General features: G+C 55.6%; 1 protein-coding gene across 3 annotated transcripts in view; it reads right to left on the bottom strand.

The window, feature by feature from the left end:
* Nucleotides 1–19,262, bottom strand: part of TSPAN11 (tetraspanin 11) — a 62,149-nt gene that overhangs the window by 10,978 nt on the left and 31,909 nt on the right. For all 3 annotated transcript variants that reach the window (XR_806919.4, XM_005207202.5, NM_001080325.1), the window contains one exon: nucleotides 9,313–9,504. Coding sequence is in view for 2 of the 3 variants with exons in the window: in XM_005207202.5 (XP_005207259.1) it covers nucleotides 9,313–9,504 (192 nt within the window). In the remaining variant the exon portion in view is untranslated. The remainder of the gene's footprint in view (nucleotides 1–9,312; nucleotides 9,505–19,262) is intronic.

The raw sequence follows: 19,262 nt of genomic DNA, 5'->3' as shown, positions 1-19,262 counted from the left end.
CAGGGTGACAGTCCCTGGGGTGGGAAAGGGTCGTGCTCATTGGGACCCTCCTGCACGGAGATCCTCCCACACAGGGAGCCTGGCAGCCTGGCTTCTAGAGCGGGGCTGGCTGCAGCCTGGGCATGAGGGGCCAGGCTGGGGCGGGGGGCTGTGCCATCGGGGGCCATGAGCTGTAACACGCCTCATCGTTGCACCCCGTCTCACACTCCACCACGCCTGCCCTGACTCCCTGGGTCCAGACACATCATCCTAGCACTCCCACAGCACAGAAGTCTGTGTAGACAGTCCCTGAACCCAGGCCCAGCCTCCCAGTCTTTCTTCGCCCTGTTCCCAGGCCTCCCTGGCCTTCCACTTGCAGCTCATCACAGCCCCCCGAAGAACCCACCCTGGGTCCCAGCCCCAGCGCCTCAGCGCTTCACCTGCCTCGTCTCCTGACGACAACGCCTGTTTTGCTTCTCCCCTTGACCAGGCCCTGGTCCTCCACTGCGGCTTCCCCTGCCCACCTCCTGGTCCTCAGGCAGGAGTCCACAAGTGCGTGAGTGGCCTCCACTGGGTGAGGGGCGCGATGTCACCCGCCGCTCCCTGGAGGCTGTGTCAGCGCTACCGCACTCTCCCCAGGTGGCCGTGAGCCCCTGGGGCTGCACTCTCCCCAGGTGGCCGTGAGCCCCTCTCTTAGGCTCCTCTGGATCTTCCTCACGGCCTGGTCCAGAGCTGGGTCGCCAGGCTCGGAAAGCAGTTCCAGGAGACCTGCAGGTGCGCTTCTCACTGAGCGCGCCTGTGAGATGGGGAACTGGCCGCAGCAGGCAGCCCACACGTGGGGGCAGCAGCTTAATCCTTTTCTGATCTGCAGATGGCGTGAAATTGTTGCTTTAGCTTATGCCAAAGTTTCTCCACCTGGTGTGATTATGCTCCCCACCCCACCCTGGGACAACTGGCGATGTCTGGAGGCGTTTTTTTGTTGTTGTCATAACTCGGGGAAGGAGTGCTGTTGGCTTCGAGTGGGTAGAGGCCCCAGGGACACGGTCATGGGGCAGGTCCCATGGCAAAGATGATCTGGCCTGAATGTTACTGGTGCCAAGGCCGCTGAGAAACCCTGACTCACACATTTACCTTCAGGCTCTGAGGCTGATGCTAGGACTTGATTTGCGTGTGTGCCTCTAAGTACTATGGGAGACACGGCAAAAACGCATCTGAGGAAGGTTGTCTGGGCCCTGAGAAGCCTGAAACAACACAGACAGAAGCAGGTGAGGGGTTTTACCCTGCGCCTGCCTGGGAGGGCACCTTCACAGCAGAACGTTGCTGACCGTGATTCAGGGCAGGATGAGGGATGTCCACGTGGCATCAGCTGAGGGCACCTTGGGACCTGGAGTGCAGAGAAGATGTTGCTGTCTGGGGGACACTCTGGGGTCCCCAGGTGGGTCCTTGGGAAAGGGCTGGCCTGGAAGGTCTGTGTATAGTACTTGATTCTGGGAAGCATGAAGAAGGTTCTTAAGCTACAGCGTGTCTCCTTTAAATTTGGTTTGCTTTAGTTTGGAATTATTAACAAAAGGCAGTACAATGTTCTCAGATCCCCTGTGAGTCATTTGCAGAAGTCACATTTCAACATGAGTCAGGACGTAATGGACCCCAAGCCCACCATCCCCAAGGGGCCCCCAGAATTCCCAGCCTGCAGCTTAGTGGGTGATAACTGTTCACGGGTGCCGCCTTCTCAGGAGCACGGGAAAGGCAGTTTTTCTATATGGGAGCGATGGGCAGGATCCTCTATACCACAACACCCCGCCCCCAACCCCAAATTAGCTCTCCCTGGGCAGAATCTGTGCCTGATCCACCCAGATGCTCCCCAAGCACACACAGCAGGTGCTCCCTGCGCGACCCTGTTCGTCACACGGCTCTGTGGCCCCAGCGTCACATATGCGCGTGGAGGGGCTACAGTTTGGCCGAGGTCACACCGCTAGCATGGAATTGAACCCAGGATCCCGGCTGCAGAGCTTGGTGCTGACCCCACTGGCTCCCCTCGATGGCTGATGGCATGGGGGGGTGCGGCGGGTGGATGGGCTGGATGAGCTCATGGTAGGGGGCCAGGGTTAGGGGGACGCCGGGCATCAGGAGAGGGTGGTGACAAGAGGCAGAGGGGAAACTGGGCACAGGAGGGTCTCTCTCCAACCACCACTCAGCCCCCAGCCTACAGCGCCCTCCGGGCAGGCCAGGCACGGCCCCTCCTGGGCAGGCCACCTCCTCCCTAAGGGGCCCTGAGCCTTCACGCCTGTGCTAGAGTCACAGCCACAGCTCTGATGCCTATGTCCGTCCCGTTCACTCTACTCAGCCCAGCCTGACCCTCCGAGTCTAGTGACTGCCCAGCTGAGCTACACCCCCCGTGCGCACACTGGGCGTGCCTCAGTCTCTGCTGGTCCTGCGTGGGTTTGCTGCCCTGACCACATCTGTGTGTGCAGCTGAGCGCCATCTAGTGTGGGCTTGGGCAAGGCCTCCACAAAGCCCTCACCGAGCCAGAAGGTCCTGACCGTGACCTCGTAGCCACACCCTTCCTCCTGACCCCGTCTGACTCCCGGGACTCAGGCCTATCCAACCCACGGCGATGTTCGCCGTCCGGCTCTGACCTGCATCTCGTCCTGTCCTCCTGCTCTGCAGGGTGAAAGGCACGCACCCACACCCACTCCTCCCAGACCCCTGCCCCTTGCTGAGTTTTGTGACTGCCTCCCAATCCTGTACTCAGCCCTGCCCCCCGTCCTTCCAGAACTGACCCCCCAAATCTTGGTCTGATAGAAACCAGTAATGAGATTTCCAAGGACAGCTCTAGGAACCTCTGCCCCAGAGCCCTCCATTAGGTCAGGCCCCTTCCAAACACGCCAGACCGGAGCCTAGTCACAGAACGGACCAGCCTGCTAAGACAGAACAGGACCCAAACGTTCACCTCCACCCTGTACCATCTACCGACATTTTTTTTTTCTTTAATTCTCTAATGGAGTAGTTTGCACTAGAAGAAAAGGTGGATAGTTTCTAAAGTTACGGATCCCAAATGAAGCTGAAACAGCACAACCCTTTCTGAACCAATCTGATACCTTCTTTAATGAGAGACTCCACAGGAACCATGCAAAAATATTCCTCCTTGTGACATTAAGGTGATTAATTAGCAAGTGGGTCTTCAGATGGACTTACCCTGCCTGTATCTGGGGCAAGCCGAGCCCCAGATACAGTTTCTGAGATGGATTCACTGATGCCCACGAGACCAGTCAACTTAGCCCAGCTGGTGCTGTCCTTGAGGTCAGTTTTAAGAACTTTATACCACTGGACTTTGGGAATTTCTCCCTGGGACTGCTTCTGCCACAAAGAAGGGGGTTTGGACAAAGGTTTTCTCCTCTGTCTCCTCCACAATCAGCACAGTCAGGGAAGGAAACCAAGCCACAGCTGGCTCGGTGTCCAGGCAGGTGGGGGTGAGGCAGAGATACTGGCCGGCTTAACCCAGAGACAGTCTTGACTCTCTCCGGTGGGGAGAGAGCAGAGTCAGGTGCGGCTGAGCTTGAGTCTCGGGAAGAAGAGCCGGCCCGCAGCCCCCAGCTTGGCTGTGTGATCTGATCACGGCCATGGGAGGGTCAGGGAGCTTCAACAGCCAAAGAGGCTGGACCGGAAAAGACAGAGCCAGCTGTTTGAGCAGCAGTGACCTCAGGCCATGTTATTTGCTGGCAATTAACTGCCGGCTGGAGGCAGGCAGGGCTCGGGGCGCAGCTGCCTACTTGTTCGTGCAGAAAAGTGAGGATGTGGATTTTGGAGCCTGGAGCCATTCCAGTAACAAAATGTCACTGTTGGAAGGATGAAGGTGACCTCTACCCTCCTGGCCCCAGCCCAGCCACAGTGACTCCACCGGGCCGGGGGCTGCTCTGCAGGACGCCGGGGTGTGCTCTGGTTCCTGTCTGATGCTGATACCTGAGCTGGCCTGAGAGGCTGGGAGCAGAGAGAGGGCCAGGCTGGGAGGGGAGTTTTTCCTCTCCACATCAGCTCTGCTCCACGGCCAGCCCTCGCCAGGCCATCCTTGCTGGGCACTTGCTTGTGAAATAAGGTTTGTGTGGAGCCCTAGACCAAGGCCACAGGTGCAGAGTACCACACCAAGGTCATCTCCAGAACTGACAGAGGCCCATAGCAACTGTTGCCATGAGCCCCCCTGACTTGCGACCCAGGGACTGAATCCCCGTCTCTTGCATCTCATGCATTGGCAGGTGGGTTCTTTACCTCTAGTGCCACCTGGGAAGCCCCAGCTATGTTAGACTCATCTCCAGCTCAGCCGAAGGCCTTCTCTGGTGCACTCACAGCTGACCCCTGCACCCCAGCGCTCTGCAGCCTGACCCCCACTTCCGAGTGGGCCAGGTGGTGGGTAGCCAGGTGACCGGCCCCTAGTCCTCACCTCTGTGTTTCCCTTTGCACCCAGAATGCCAACCATGGACCCCGAGTCACAACAAGCTGAGTACCCACTCCCTGTGTGGGAGCCCTCCAGGAAGTGGGGACAGAGGCGGCCGGGACAGGGGAAGGGCCTGGACCAAGCCAGGGTGATGGCCGTGTGACCTCGGGCAAGTCTGTTTTTCTGGGGCTGCGGTGAGGGTGGGGTAGTTCACCCCTTGGCCGCCAGGGAGCCCCTTCCTGTGCAGCCCCTAACTTAAGCAAGGCCAGGGAGGAGGAGGCTGACGGGAGGATCTGAGAGGAAGGGGCTAAGTCTCGCAGGCGACCGACCGTGTGCTGTCCTGGTGGGGTGCAGAGCCGAGTTCAGCCCAGGCCCCAGCTGGGAGACTGGGCCCCTGGGTGACTGCATGGGGCACCTTCTGGACGGCTCCTGGGGCTACTCATACCTGATTCCCCAAGAGCCTGGCGAGGGTCCTCTTGCCCACTCCCCACCCCCACTGCCCCAAATCAAGCAGATAAGCAGAGGCCCTCTCTGATGGGGCAGAGTCAGGGTTCCCCAGGCCTCGGCTGTAGGACCCATTCCTTTGACACACGCAGGTGGTGACACCAAGATCAGAATGCCACCAACGGATGAGGCTGTGACCACCTGTCTGGGTGACTGGTGGGGCCCTGACAAAGTAAGGAATGGGTGAGAAAACAGCCTGGGGAGGGACTTCCCTGGCAGCCCAGTGGTTAAGACTCCGTGCTTCCAATGCAAGGGGCACAGGTTTGATCCCCGGTCAGGGAACTAAGATCTCACATACCACATGGGGTGGCCGCCCCACTCCTCCAAAAAAAAAGAAAGAAACCAGCTTGGGGAGGACATGGTCAAAACCATGGACATGAAGATCCAGGCACCCTTTCTGCCACCCTGTCCCCTGCTTCTATTGAGAGAGTGGCCCAGCCAAGATGTGGGGACCCTGGGAGTCACGGCCCTAAGAATAACTCCATTTATTTAGGCTCCTTCTCAAAGGAGCTGGTGCTGGTGATGCAAATGATAATTATAGCCACACTTGATGATCTTTATATAATGTGGTGACTCGTTTCCTAAGACCTAAAATACTGTCTTGTTCTCTTCATGCTTCCCCCCAGCCCCCCGTATGGGGATGGGGACATCAAGGTGGCCAGGAGGGGCCAGGTGACTTCCAAGGGGTCCCCGAGCAGGCTGCACGAGATACAGTTTCTACTCCAGCCCTGACTGCCCGGGTTAATGAAGCCCAATGGAAGTGCTGCAACTTGGGGTCCCCTCATTTTCAAAACTGGTTCTAGAACTTCTTCCTTCAACTCCCTCCCCTAAATATAAAAGAAGCCCTAATGAAGACCCAGCTGAGCCTGAACCACCCATTCTCATCTTCATCTGACTGAAGATGTGAGCGTTCAGAGCCCGCATTCAAAACTCTAAAAACATCCCTTGCTTTCGATCAGGGTAGCATCTGTCTTGGTCATCGTCTTGGACTGGGCTGGCCTGAATGACCCGGCTCATGCACGCAGGCTGCGCTAAAAAAGAAGAGCTGGCATGAATAATTTAAATCTTGCTCCCTTTCCCCTTTTGCAGATTTCCGACTTCTCGCTGATCATGATTTCGGCACCAGCGAAGACGTACTATTCCTGTCCCTGATGAACATTTCCTTCTGGGGAAAGTGACTCTGAGGGGCTGCAGATGTGCTGGAGGAAGGGCTCAGGCCGGGACACATGCCGTGCCCGTGGGAGCCGGCTGGCCCTCGCCCGGCAGCTCGAGGGAAGCTTTTGATGTCGGGCCCCTTCCTCGGCCTGAGCTAAGCTGGACATAGACTCTTAGGATGCCTGGTCTTTCATCTCCCCCTCTCCTCTTCAGGGGCCACTTTAGATAGCATTCCACTCACTGCACTTCTCCTTTAGCTGACTCAAGGTTTCAAAAGGAAGTCAGACACGGAGGGGGAGAGAAGAAATGAAACCAGGAAGGAAACTCCAGAAACCACAGAACGCTTTTAAACTGCCTTAAGCATCCCCGCTTGCCTCCAAATGGGAGCCTGGGTTTTAAAATGTCTACTTGGGTTAACCAGAGAAAAAGTCTGATAGCCGTCTTCTAGGTTAAAACATTCCGATGCTCAGTAATTCAGGGGCTGTGGGCCAACAGGTGGATGACTCAGGGTCTGCCCCCTCACCTGTGTTCAGTCCCCAGACTGGGTCTGTTTCTGATTCTTTCAAGGGTCGGACAGGGAAAAGCAAAGGAAGAAGACACCAGGTTTTGAGGTTTGCTGTCTATAAGCCCTGGGCTCCACACTCCTAGATAGGTGTGTGTGTGTGTGTGTGTGTGTGTGTGTGCACGCGCACACACACAAGCACTTTCTCCTGACCTCACTTTCGAGGGGATGCCTCTCTGAAGTGTCTAGTTAGTGATGCTGGGGCACAGAGACCATTGGTTCTGTGTAGATGGAAGTGAACGCAGGCAGGAGGGTCAAGGTGGGGCTGAAAAGGACGATAGCATCTCATAGCAGCCTGTCCAGCAGCCCCTGTGGCCCCTGTCCTGCCACCAGGCCCAGGGAGATGAGAGGTCTGTTTTCTGACCTTCCAAAGCTCAGAAGGGTGAAAGGTGTGCTCCGGGGCCACAGGCCCAAGCTTCTGGCCTTCCTGGGTCTTCGCATCTTCCCTGCATGGTTGCTCCCCTCCACCTACCTCCCCAGGGCAGGTCTCAGACCACGTGATGGTCTGGCTGTGACTGGGGAGGCCGGATGGTGGGACAGGTCTCACAGATGGACGGTGTAGGAAGGGGAGGCTGCGGTCGGTGCTGGGCGGGTCGGTTATGAACCCCTTGGCTCTCCTCTGGTCCCCAAGGACGCCAAGGGGAAGAGCCCAGTGGCCCCAGCCCCTGTAAGCCTCTGTCCCATCACAGCTGGACCTCCCTGCCCCCATCACACTGCATCCCTGGTCACTCAATCAGGCCCTGTATTCTCTCTTATCCAGCTTACAGTGGTCTGATCAGGGGCATCAGCAGGCTCACTGGGACTCTGGCGTGGGGGACATTGTTGGAGACGGGCTGGCTCAGGGCACCCCTGTCCTATGGCTGGAAGGACAGGTCAGGTCAAAGCCAAGCTCTGGAGGCTGGTCCCTGTGGGCCTTCAGCCCCTCCCCCTTTCCCCGGGAGCCACATCCGCATGGCCTGCACCTTGCTCTGGGCGATCCTCAGAGCAGAACTAAGAACTTCTTCCAGGCAGGGGAGAGCGGTCCCGCTGAGCCTGGACCGCAGACTGCTGCATCCAGAGCTAAAACTAGGTTACGGCTGGTGAGAGAGGCCCAGGGCTCAGCCCCTCCAGATGGAGCTTCCTCTCCCCGGTCGGATGTGCGGGTCCCAGGCTGCTGGGTCAGCAGTGGGCACGTAAAGACGGGCGGGGGGTGGGGACTGACCTCAAGGCTTCTTCTTGTCACCTGATTCCTGTAGCTCAACCTGGTTCCTCACTGAGACTCAGACTGGATCTGCCTTGACCCTTCCTGTCTATGTCTGAATGTTTTGCAGCTTCCCTCCCCTGCCCTGGTGGCTCAGATGGTAAAGAATCCGCCAGCAGTGCAGAAGACCTGGGTTCGATCTCTGGGTGGAAAAGATCCCCTGGAGGAGGGCATGGCAACCCACTCCAGTATTCTTGCCTGGAGAACCCCATGGACAGAAGATCCTGGCGGGCTATAGTCCATGGGGTTGCAAAGAGTTGGGTGTGACTGAGCGACTAACACTTCTTAATTACTGTCCACACAGGGCTTGTGGTTGGGGACATGAAGGGGGAGATGCCAGCCGGGCCCCAGGGAGCCTGATCTGTTGACAGGTGCCCAGGAGGGAGGGAAGGAGGGAGGGTCAGGCCTGGGAGTCCAGAGTGGGACTCCGGCTTCTGCCTCCTCGGGTATAGCCCTGACTTCCTTCCCTGGTGCTCAGGGTCAGCGGTGGTGGTGGGGGGCACTCTTCCCAGCTTCTCAGGGGGTGTTTGTCAAGGAGCCTGTGCCTACCCCACCCATGAAACAAACACCTGCCTGAACGATCCCACCTGAGTCTGACCAAGCTTCTACATCCAACTCCCAAAGCATCATCAGGATGGCATGGGAAAGTCCAGATGGGGAGGGAGCAGAGCCATCAATGAAATGGCTTCCTCCAGCAGGTACATTGCGAGGAAGAGTCAGAGATTGATGGGGAGCGGAGAGACCGAGAGAGACCCGAGGGACAACTCGGCTGACTTTAACACACAGACCTCACTTCCATCCTGATTCAAATAAACTGAAAAAAAAAAAAAAAAGAATAGCTTATGGCTCAACGGGGGAAATCTGAAATTGCCTGGTTATTTCATGATATTAAGGATCGGCTCTTAATGGTTTCTAGGTGTGATAATGGTCTTGTCGTTACCCTTTCTAAAAAGAGAATCCTGATTTTTGAGGTATACCCTGAGGCACTGACAGATGCCATGCTGTCTGGGGTCTTGGGTGGGGGCGGGGCAGGGGGCAGGCAGAGAGGATTGGCTCTGAGATGGTGGAGGTGAGTCTGGGTGATGACACGAGCTTCATGAAAACGTTCTTTCATTTTAGCCTATGTTTGAAAATCGCCATGATAAAACCTGGACAGAGGAAGAAGAGGAGGAGACAGGAAGGAGGTGAGGGAGCAGCTTTGCCACCACCAGCGAGGTGTCCTCCTGGCTTAGGTCCTAATAAGAACCTGGAGACGGTGGCAAACAGCCGGCCCGTGGCCGCCCACCCCTCCCCAGCCTGCCCTCTGCAGGCCTCAGAGCCGGAGCCGGTGTCCCCGAGTGGGGCTCTCAGCACGGAGCCTGGTCGGGGGGTCAGGGGGGAAACAGGTGGTCGGAGGCCCCGGGCAGGTGGCCCCCTCCTCCCTGCTGGTGGGCAGGCACTCACCGCAGAGAGGCAGCCCCTGTCCTCGCGGATGACGGCGCCAAAGCCCAGGAAGCCGGTCACCATGACGAGGGCGCCCGCGAAGATGAGGATGTAGGCAGAGGCGGCGAAGGTGCTGGAGGCCAGGACGCCGAGGTAGCCGCTCTTCTCCACCAGGGTCCAGACGCCCACGGCCATAACCGCGGCGCCCCCCACCTGCGGGACACGGGGTCTGAGCACCCACTCCGCATGGGACCCTTCTCGCCCATCCACTCGCTTGGTCCTTGGAGGAGCCCGAGGGAAGGGTCTGGCTGCCTATTTTGCAGATGGGGAAACAGAGGCTTGTCCATGGTCGAGGGGAGAAGCAGGGACAGGGCAAGAATCCAGGTCTGGCCCCCCAGTCCCGTTTCCCACCATGATGCCCGAGCATCTCTGTCACGAGTCAGGGACACTTCAGTCGTGGGGACCCCTCCTGCCATTCTGCCGCTCGTGTCCCCAGAGGGGCGCTTTCACAAGCCCCCTTCTCATCGCCCTGGGGGGCCACACGACTGGGCTTCTTCCCTGCGCTCTGCCAATGGAGGACAAGCCCCCAGAAGAAGGGGAGCTGCCTGAGGGCCACCTCTAATGGGAGACACGGGGCAGGGCTGGCTCCAGCTCTGGGCCCTGGCCTGTGGCTCAACCGTGCTGCCCCCTCGGCAGAAGGGACACATGCCCCACAGGCTGGAGTCGCTCTGGGACAGCAGGACATTGAGCAGGAGGGGAGGAGTCCTGTTTGCTGACTGATCCTTTCTAGCCCTGATCCCAGGAAGGGGCCCTGGGGACACACCTGCCCTGTTCCTCCTACAGTGAGGCTCAGCGACCCTTCCTGTGATGCCGGGCAGTGTGTGTGCCTGTGTGTGTGTCCTCCAGGGGCCGGACGGGGACCTCTGCGGGCGAGTGGGGGCTCCTTAACCATGAGTCTGCCCCAGACACCTTTAGGACTCAACTTCCCATGTCCTCTCTTCCGAGCTTTACAAGAGTCCAGGAGGCTCAGGGCAGGTAGGTGGGAGCGCACATTTCCCCTCTTTTGCACATGAAGAAATGGAGGCTGGAGGGACTAGAATGTGCTCACGAGCACAGCCCTCAAGTTTCAAGACTGAGACGAAGATCCAGGTCTGCCGAGGGCCAATCCGAGTATGCCATCCTGGGACTGCGCACTCTGGGCTGGGAGGCTCTCGACTCACTCCTGCTTTTCAGATACACGTGTTTCCTTCTAAGGACCATTTCATCCCCCTTAGCACCTCCAGCAGGTTAAGAGAACCACCTCTGAGTGGAATCCACCTGCTCTGATTCCATGACACATTTTTTTCCTCACACTGTAACATCTCTAAGATCAAGATTTTTTGCAGTCCGTTGGACTGCAAGGAGATAATGCTATTCAATCCTAAAGGAAATCGACCCTGAATATTCATTGGAATGACTGATGCTGAAGCTCCAGTACTTTGGCCACCTGATTCAAAGAGCCGACTCATTGGAAAAGACCCTGATGCTGGGAAAGACTGAAGGAGGAAGGAGAAGGGGACGACAGAGGAGGAGATGGTTAGGTGGCATCACGGACTCAGTGGACATGAATTTGAGCAAACTGCAGGAGATAGCAAAGGACAGGGAAGCCTGGTGTGCTGCAGTCCTTGGGCTCCCAAAGAGTCGGACACGACTGAGTGACTGAACACCAACAACAAAGATCAAGATACATCTTACGGTTGATGGCATCTGACAACCACACTTGGCAGCACTCCTGCCTTGTACTGAAAACAAGGGTGTATCTTCCAAGTGATGGTATCTTAGATTTGATGAAATCCTGGCCTATGACGGACTTTCCAGTCCTCTGAGGGCATGGGCTATCTCTGGCCATGCAATCTCCGTGACCAGTAAGGGATTTCCTACAACTGGGTCCGTGGGATTGTGTCAAGTGAGGGTTTCCAGCAAAATATTCAGCACATATTCTTTCTGCCCCTACAGTCCACCTGAGAAGGTTGGGGTTGAGGGCCTCAGCTGTGCATAACTAGCTGTGTGACCTAAAGGTGGTCCCTGAACTTCTCTGGGCCTCATGTCTCCATCTCTCAAACAATGGAGGTGTATTAGGCCAGGGGTTCCCAACCTCTAATCACCAAGGGCCCCTTTAATGACTTTCTCCCAGGGGTCTTAGGTTTTGAAGGGCTTCTGTCTACCAAACGCAGTGTATTACATGAAAATTCATTTCTCATTTCTTATTAATCAAAGGCACATGCTACTACCAAGAAGAGATTCTGAGCAGCACGAAACAGCCAACATGATCACACTGAGTGGCTCTAACTTTTAGCACGTGTAGGGTCTTTAGAGAAACCTGCACATCATCCACGAGGCTTGTCGACCCCACAGGCTTACACTGGATCTAGAACCACCCAAAGGGACGGGCATGGACTGCCCTGGGGACACCTAACCCACTGAGAATCTGGTAAACAGCTCTGCACACAGTGCCCAGAGAAGTGCCATCCACATGAACTAACGTGCCCTGCTTCAGGGCTCGTGGTCCCATCTTGCATAGACAACGACCCCAGCGTAGATGCCTCTGGGGGCCCCCGCCATCTCTCATCCTCTAAGACAGTGCTCCTCAGTCGGGCTGCACTGCCTGGGGACCCCGGAGCATCACCCAGGTGATTGGGGGTGGGACTGCCATGGTTCCTTTACCAAGTTCCAGTAGCTTCCAGTTGAGAACCATTACATAGTTTCCTAGTTAACAGGGGTCAGTGTTCTGTCCCCCTTCCCCGAGCAGGACCCCAAGAACACCTTCCCTTTGGGCCACCATCTGGAGGCGCCTGGCCGGGCTCTGGACTGCCCACCTCCTTCCCTGTCTGCGTCAGGGTGCTTGCAGTGATGGGAGCTTTGGGGTATAAGGTGGGGTAACGAGGAGCAGGATTTTCAGTCCAAAGGGATGAAAATCAGATTATGCAAGAAAGGAAAAGACTATGTGCTCCCAGGAGAGGAGCACACTGACCCCTAAAGGAAGAGCGCATCCTGCGGTCACAGATGGGCTGGGGTCTCACAAGGCAGGTGGGGCCGCAGCTTAGGCACGGTGGCAGCAGGCCCCTGCCCACACAGGAGGGTCTGGGTGGACACAGTGCCCTGATTTGGGTCTGGAAAGCAACAAACCCAGACTGGTTCTGACATCCAGAAATCAGGAGGCGAGTCCGAGTCAGTGGGGCCTCCAACCCTCCCCTGGGGTATCCCATGCGTCTTCTGGGGACACGGAGTGGGTTTCAAGTCCTCCAGGGGGATGTCCTCCTTGGGATCCAGTTGGCTCTTTAGAAAATCATCTTTAGGGACTTCCCTGGTTAGTCTAGTGGTTAAGACTTTGCCTTCTAATGCAGGGGGAGTGGGTTTGATCCCTGGTCGGGGAGGTAAAATCCCATATGCCTTGTGGCCCAAAGCCCAAAAGACACACAAAAAAACCCAGAGCACTCATAGCTTTCGCCAAGCAGTTCTGAGATGTCAGGTCAGCAGAAAGAGCAGTGGAAGAGGCCCCGGGGGAGGATGATTCGGGCTGGAGCCAAATGACCCCGCTGAGCTGGGCAGACGGCTATTTGCATAGAGTTGATCCAACAGCATTTGGCTCTTTGCAGAAACTGGGTTGGTTTCCTGTGGAATATTAGGTACATCTTTCAAAACCAGAGCCTGCAGCCAATCAGCCAGAAAAACCCTGCAGAGGGTGAAGCTGGCCTTCTTACCCACGAGGACACACACAGGCTGGGAGGGGCGGCAGGGCACCCAGGCCGTGTAATTTTAGGAACGGCCCATTTATAGAAGAGAAACATGGCCAAAAAGTCGCTTGTCATCACGGGGAGGATTAGCCTGAGTGGCCTGCACACGCTGGTTCGGAGAGACCTCAGGCTGCAGGCAGAAAAGGAAAGCAGGCAGAATGGAAAAGTTACTGCATGTTTTCCTTGTCTTGTGTGGCCGCTGAAAGGCTTTCTGTGCTGGGGTTGGTGGAGGACCGGCCGGTGGAGCAGGCCCAGGATGGTGGGGGTCCCAGTGGAGGGACCCTGGACAGGAGTGGGATCGCCCAGGTGACAGTGTTGTCCTCTCCCTTAAATGTTTGCTGCAGGCCTCCAGGGGCCAAGCACCACCTGGACTGGAAGGACTGGGAGCTGGATGTGAGTTCACCCAGTCAGAACCACTTCTGTCCTCCAGCTCCCCACCCCTGGCAGCCTCATCAACGGGACCGCCACTGCCCAAAGCAACCAGCCCCCCAGGGTCACTCTGGACTCTTCACTCTCCTGCAGGGACAGCAGGGGCCTGTCCCCCTCTGACCTCATAGCTCACCATCTGCCACCCCAAGTGCTGCCACAGCTTTTCGTCCCCCCACCCCACCCTGGAGAAGGCTCTTGAGAGTCCCTTGGACAGCATGGAGATCAAGGACATCAAACCAGTCCATCCTTAAGGAAATCAACCCTGAATACTCATTGGAAGGACTGATGCTGAAGCTCCAATACTTTGGCCACCTGATGCGAAGAGGGGACTCATTGGAAAAGACCCTGATGCTGGAAAAGCTTGAGGGTGAGAGGAGAAGGGGATGACAGAGGATGAGATGGTTGGATGGCATCACTGACTCAATGGACATGAGTTTGATCAAGCTCCAGGAGATAGTGCAGACCAGAGGAACCTGGCATGCTGCAGTCCATGGGGTCGCAAACAGTAGGACATGACTTAGCACCTGAACAACAACAGCCCACCCTGTATGGCCTCCTGGTCCCTGCTCACTCCAGAGGCAGTGTGTGTGCTTCCAGGGCTGACCAGCTGGGATCCCCACTGAAAAATCGCCCCCAGCACCCAGCACCCAAGGCCCCCAGCCCAGACTCAGGCGTGGATTCCTCCAAGCAAACTGTCTGGTTTCTGGGATGCATCAGGGACAGCTCAGAGCAGCCACCCCAGGCTTCCTCCTGGACCAGCCTCCCCACCGTGGCCCTGGGCAGACCAGATGAGCAACCCCGCCCCAAGCAGGGCCTGTCCCCCAGCAGATGCTGCAGCTCAGAGAGGAAGATGCCCAGGCACCATGGGGTCCTGTGACTTCGGCATCTTAAGATGGGACATGGCAGAAACACCAGCCATGGGGCCCCTCATGTTCTTCCTCAGATGGCCTGCTTCAGGAGGTGGGCACAGGCCTCATTCTGTGGGGGTGATGGTGAGCAGTGAAGGCTTCTCCTCTCAGCGGGGAGGTGAGCAGAGTCTCTTCCTTCCCTGAGGACCCTGGAGGGGTGCTCTCAAGACGCCTCTCTCCCCCTGGCTCGGCAAGTCCTCCATCACAGCTGCCTCCCGCCTTGGCCCGTGTCCTCCCACGGGATCCAAGGAATCTCCCGGAGGCCGAGCCCCACGGGCCCCTAAGGGAGATGCCCACCTGGCAGCCAGCACCCCAGACAGCACAGAGCTTCCGGAGCAGAGACGCCTCTCCAGGGAAGGGAGCCGCTGCTCCCCGGTTCTCCCAGCCAGCGCAGCTCCTGAGAGGCTGGGAAAGCCTTGATTATTAACACAGCCAAGCAGCTAATTAAAACAATAAGTTAGAGAGCAACACTGCAAGAGGGATGGGAACTGTAGGGACCCGTGTAGGACACAGGAGGGCGAGTAAAGCATTTCCTAGCAAGCCTGAGTCACGCTCATTTTAGAATCATAAAAGCATTGGCATTTTGGTTCCTGACCCAGAGCTGTATCCTGCTGGTGAGATGGGCACGATCAACTCTGCGTTAATGGAACTGCATGGTGGGGTGGGGGAGTCAGGGGCAGGTGATGGTGAAGGATGGGGGGCAGGCGTGGGATGAGGCGGGGGTAGGGGTCTGGAGGTGGGGCGGAGCTTAGATGTAGAATGTGAGTGTGTACTGCCATGCTACTTCAGTTTTGCTTATATTCTTCGCACTCTGTGTGTCTAAACTGCCCATGCCATCAAAACACATCTTAATCCGGGTTCAACCCTGACCCCTGGGGACATTTGGGAGTTCACAAGGGCATCAGCGAGGTGGGTCTAAGGCTGTGGTTACATGTCCGTGGTCTATGGAGATGGAAGAGCAGCGGACTCAGAGTCAGAAAGCCCAGAACTGACCTCTGGGAATCATCTCAGCTGACATTTCATCATCTACAGAACGGGAGTGAGGATAATTACAGAGTGCTTGTAGGATCTTTTGGAGAGTGAGATGATTTATAACCCTCAAACTGTGCTGCACTGGCAGCTGGTGGAGGCTTGGTTTAAAATCTCATCAAGACCTTGCACTGCATAACTGGCACCTGAATCTCCCCCCCCACCAACCCCCATCCCATTGCTCTGGGTGTTTCAAACTTTGGGATGTAACCATTCAGGGCTGTGAGATAAACTTGGTAGGATGGATGTAACCTGCACTAAAGGGCTTCCCAGGTGGCTCAGTGGTAAAGAATTCACCTGCTAATGCAGGAAGCATGGGAGACATGGGTTCGATCCCTGGGTCAGGAAGATCCCCTGGAGGAGGAAATGGCAACCCACTCCAGTATTCTTGCCCGGAGAATCCCATGGACAGAGGAGCCTGGTGGGTTGAGGTCCACGGGGTCACACAAAGCTGGACAGGACTTAGCGACTAACAGCAAGAGCAACAGCACCCTGCACTAAAACGCAGAACAGAACACCCACCATGAGACGGAGGAGAAAATACGAGTGCACAGCACACTGAAAGGTAAGTTTAGCTTCATGGAGGCGTTTCTTGTGCGTTCATGAACTGCTTACATGGGTCGTGATCCCCAAAGCCATCAAGTCAGAGATATGGACACAGAAAGCTTTTGGAGGTTAGGCAGACCCCTTAGTCTAATCCCTGTAGCAACGCAGAGCAGCTAAGCATGCAGTAAGTGCCAGAAATAAGAGGGAAATGTTTTCCTCGATACTAATCTTTAATTCTTACAGGTACTGGTAGTCCCACACGACGTATGAAAACAGCGAGGCTCGGTGGGATGAAGTGATTTGCCTAATGTCTTAGTCTGCTCAAGGTTGCCATGATAAAACACCATAGCTGGGCAACTTAAACAGAAATTTATTTCCATTTCTCACAGTTTTGGAGGTGGGAAGTCCTGAAAATAAGGTGCCGGCTGATTCAGTTTTGGTAAGGATCTTCTTTGCCTACGGACAGCTGTCTTCCCACTGTGTCCTCACGTGTCCTCTGGAGAGTGCTCTCGTCCTCCACTTAAGGCCACCAACCCTATGAATTAGGACCCCACCTTTATGATCTCCTGTGAGTGCATGCATGCTAAGTCGCTTCAGTCGTGTCTGACTCCTTGTGACTCTGTGGACTGTAGCCCGGCAGGCTCCACTGTCCGTGGGATTCTCCAGGCAAGAATACTCCTTCTCCAGGGGATCTTCCCGACCCAGGGATTGAACTCAAGTCTCCTGCATTGGCAGGTGGATTCTTCACCACTAGCGCCACCTGGGAAGCCTCTTATGACCTTCAGTTCAGTTCAGTGCAGTCGCTCAGTCGTGTCTGACTTTTTGCAACCCCATGGACTGCAACACGCCAGGCCTCCCTGTCCATCACCAACTCCCAAAGCTTACTCACATTTATGTCCATTGAGTTGGTGATGCCATCCAACCATCTCTTCCTCAATCGTCCCCTTCTCCTCCTGCCTTCAATCTTTCCCAGCATCAGGGTCTTTTCCATTGAGTCAGTTCTTCACATCAGGAGGCCAAAGGATTGGAGTTTCAGTTCAACATCAGTCCTTCCAATGAATATTCAGGACTGATTTCCTTTAGGATGGACTGGTTGGCTCTCTTTGCAGTCCAATGGACTCTCAAGAATCTTCTCCAACACCACAGTTCAAAAGCATCAATTCTTCGGCGCTCAGCTTTCTTTATAGTCCAACTCTCACATCCATACATGACTACTGGAAAAACCATAGCCTTGACTAGACAGACCTTTGTTGGCAAAGTAATGTCTCTGCTTTTTAATATGCTGTCTAGATTGGTCATAACTTTTCTTCCAAGGAGTAAATGTTTTTTAATTTCATGGCTGCAATCACCATCTGCAGTGATTTTGGAGCCCCCCAAAATAAAGTCTGTCACTGTTTCCCCATCTATTTGCCATGAAGTGATGGGACCAGATGCCATGATCTTAGTTTTCTGAATGTTGAGCTTTAAGCCAACTTTTTCACTCTCCTCTTTCACTTTCATCAAGAGGCTCTTTAGTTCTTCTTCACTGTCTGCCCTAAGGATGGTGTCATCTGCATATCTGAGATTACTAATATTTCTCCTGGCAATCTTGATTCCAGCTTGTGCTTCATCCAGCCCAGTGTTTCTTATGATGTACTCTGCATATAAGTTAAATAAGCTGGGTGACAATATACAGTCTTGACGTACTCCTTTCCCAATTTGGAACCAATCTGTTGTTCCATGTCCAGTTCTAACTGTTGCTTCCTGACCTGTATACAGATTTCTCAAGAGGCAGGTCTCATGACCTTACTTAACCTTCAGATCAGATCAGATCAGTCGCTAAGTTGTATCCGACTCTTTGAGACCCCGTGAATCGCAGCACGCCAGGCCTCCTAAACGTCCTGTCTTCAAATAGAGCCTCACTGACGATTCAGGCTTCAACACATGAATCCCAATGGGTCACAATTCAGTCCACAGCACCATGACAGTAAACAATAGGCTCTGAATTTGAGCTGGAACTTGAGCCTGAGTCTTCCTGGCATGCTCTACTGTGTCACTAATTCATGGGCTTCCCAGATGGCACTAGTGGTAAAGAACCTGCTTGCTGATGCAGGAGACATAAGAGATGTAGGTTGGATCCCTGTGTCGGGAAGATCCCCTGGAAGAGGGCACAGCAACCCACTCCAATATTCTTGTCTGGAGAATCCCATGGACAGAGGAGCCTGCTACAGTTCATAGGATTGCAAAGAGTTGGACACGACTGAAGCGACTTAGCACATACCCCCAGGACACTGGGAACACGCAGGACTCGGAGCTGGAGGCAATGGATGACATCAGAGCCGATGGTCAAGCACACAACTCAGGGATCGGAGAGAGGTGCCTCCAGCTCTGGGGCTTTGGGCAGATGGCTTCCCCCTTGGTAACCCGGGGCTCTCACAGAGCTGTTCACAGCCCCGGGGCACTGGGAGGTTATCTAGGATGATGCAGGTGGAAGCACAGCCCAGGGAGCCCTCAGCTGTGAGCTCCACGGACGCAGGCAGCTTTATCCACAGACATACTCCAAGGGCCCACAGCAGGGCTTGGCACTTAGCATCTGCTTAATAAATGCCATGGACTGGATTTTCAATTATCGTTGACCAGAATACCTGGATGTCAGCTCCAGCTTGCTTATCACAACAATACAGTAAGGAGGAATCTGAACTGACTGAGCCTGTTCCCTGTTGGTGACGAGGATAACGGAGGTACGGCCACCAGGGCTGATCCGAGCATGGCAAGGGATGATCCACGGAAGGTCTTTATCCAGGGGAGTCCCCACAAATCTTCCCACTAGGAGAACCTGGGCTTTCTTACTCTCTCCCAGCCGGATCTGGACGGTGTACCAAGGAGATGCACGGGGCAGGATCACTGTTCTGACAAGGAAGTGTTTGGAGTGTTCACCCCAATCAATCTGCCTCTGCCGTCTAGGGCACCTTCCGCGGCTGTGCTTGGGGTGGGGGGAGGGGCTGCTGCTGCTGCCGCTGCTAAGTTGCTTCAGTCATGTCCGACTCTGTGCGACCCCATGGACTGCAGCCCACCAGGCTCCTCCATCCATGGGATTTTCCAGGCAAGAGTACTAGAGTGGGGTGTCTTGCCTTCTCTGGCGGGGAGGGGCGGTGGACAGCAAATGGGGGGTATCTGGGGACCCTCCCTGGTGCTCTACACAGATTCCATGGGGAAGGGGGAAGAGGTGGGGATCTCTGGGGGGTGGAGAGCACCCACAGTGCAGACACTGGCTCTGATATGCGTCTTATAAGAGGGGCTGCTCCGA

This window comes from Bos taurus, chromosome 5 (genome assembly GCF_002263795.3).
Source record: "Bos taurus isolate L1 Dominette 01449 registration number 42190680 breed Hereford chromosome 5, ARS-UCD2.0, whole genome shotgun sequence".
NCBI classification, from domain to species: Eukaryota; Metazoa; Chordata; class Mammalia; order Artiodactyla; family Bovidae; genus Bos; species Bos taurus.
Note: the sequence above shows the minus strand (reverse complement) of the source record. Positions and strands in the feature narration are given on the sequence as shown.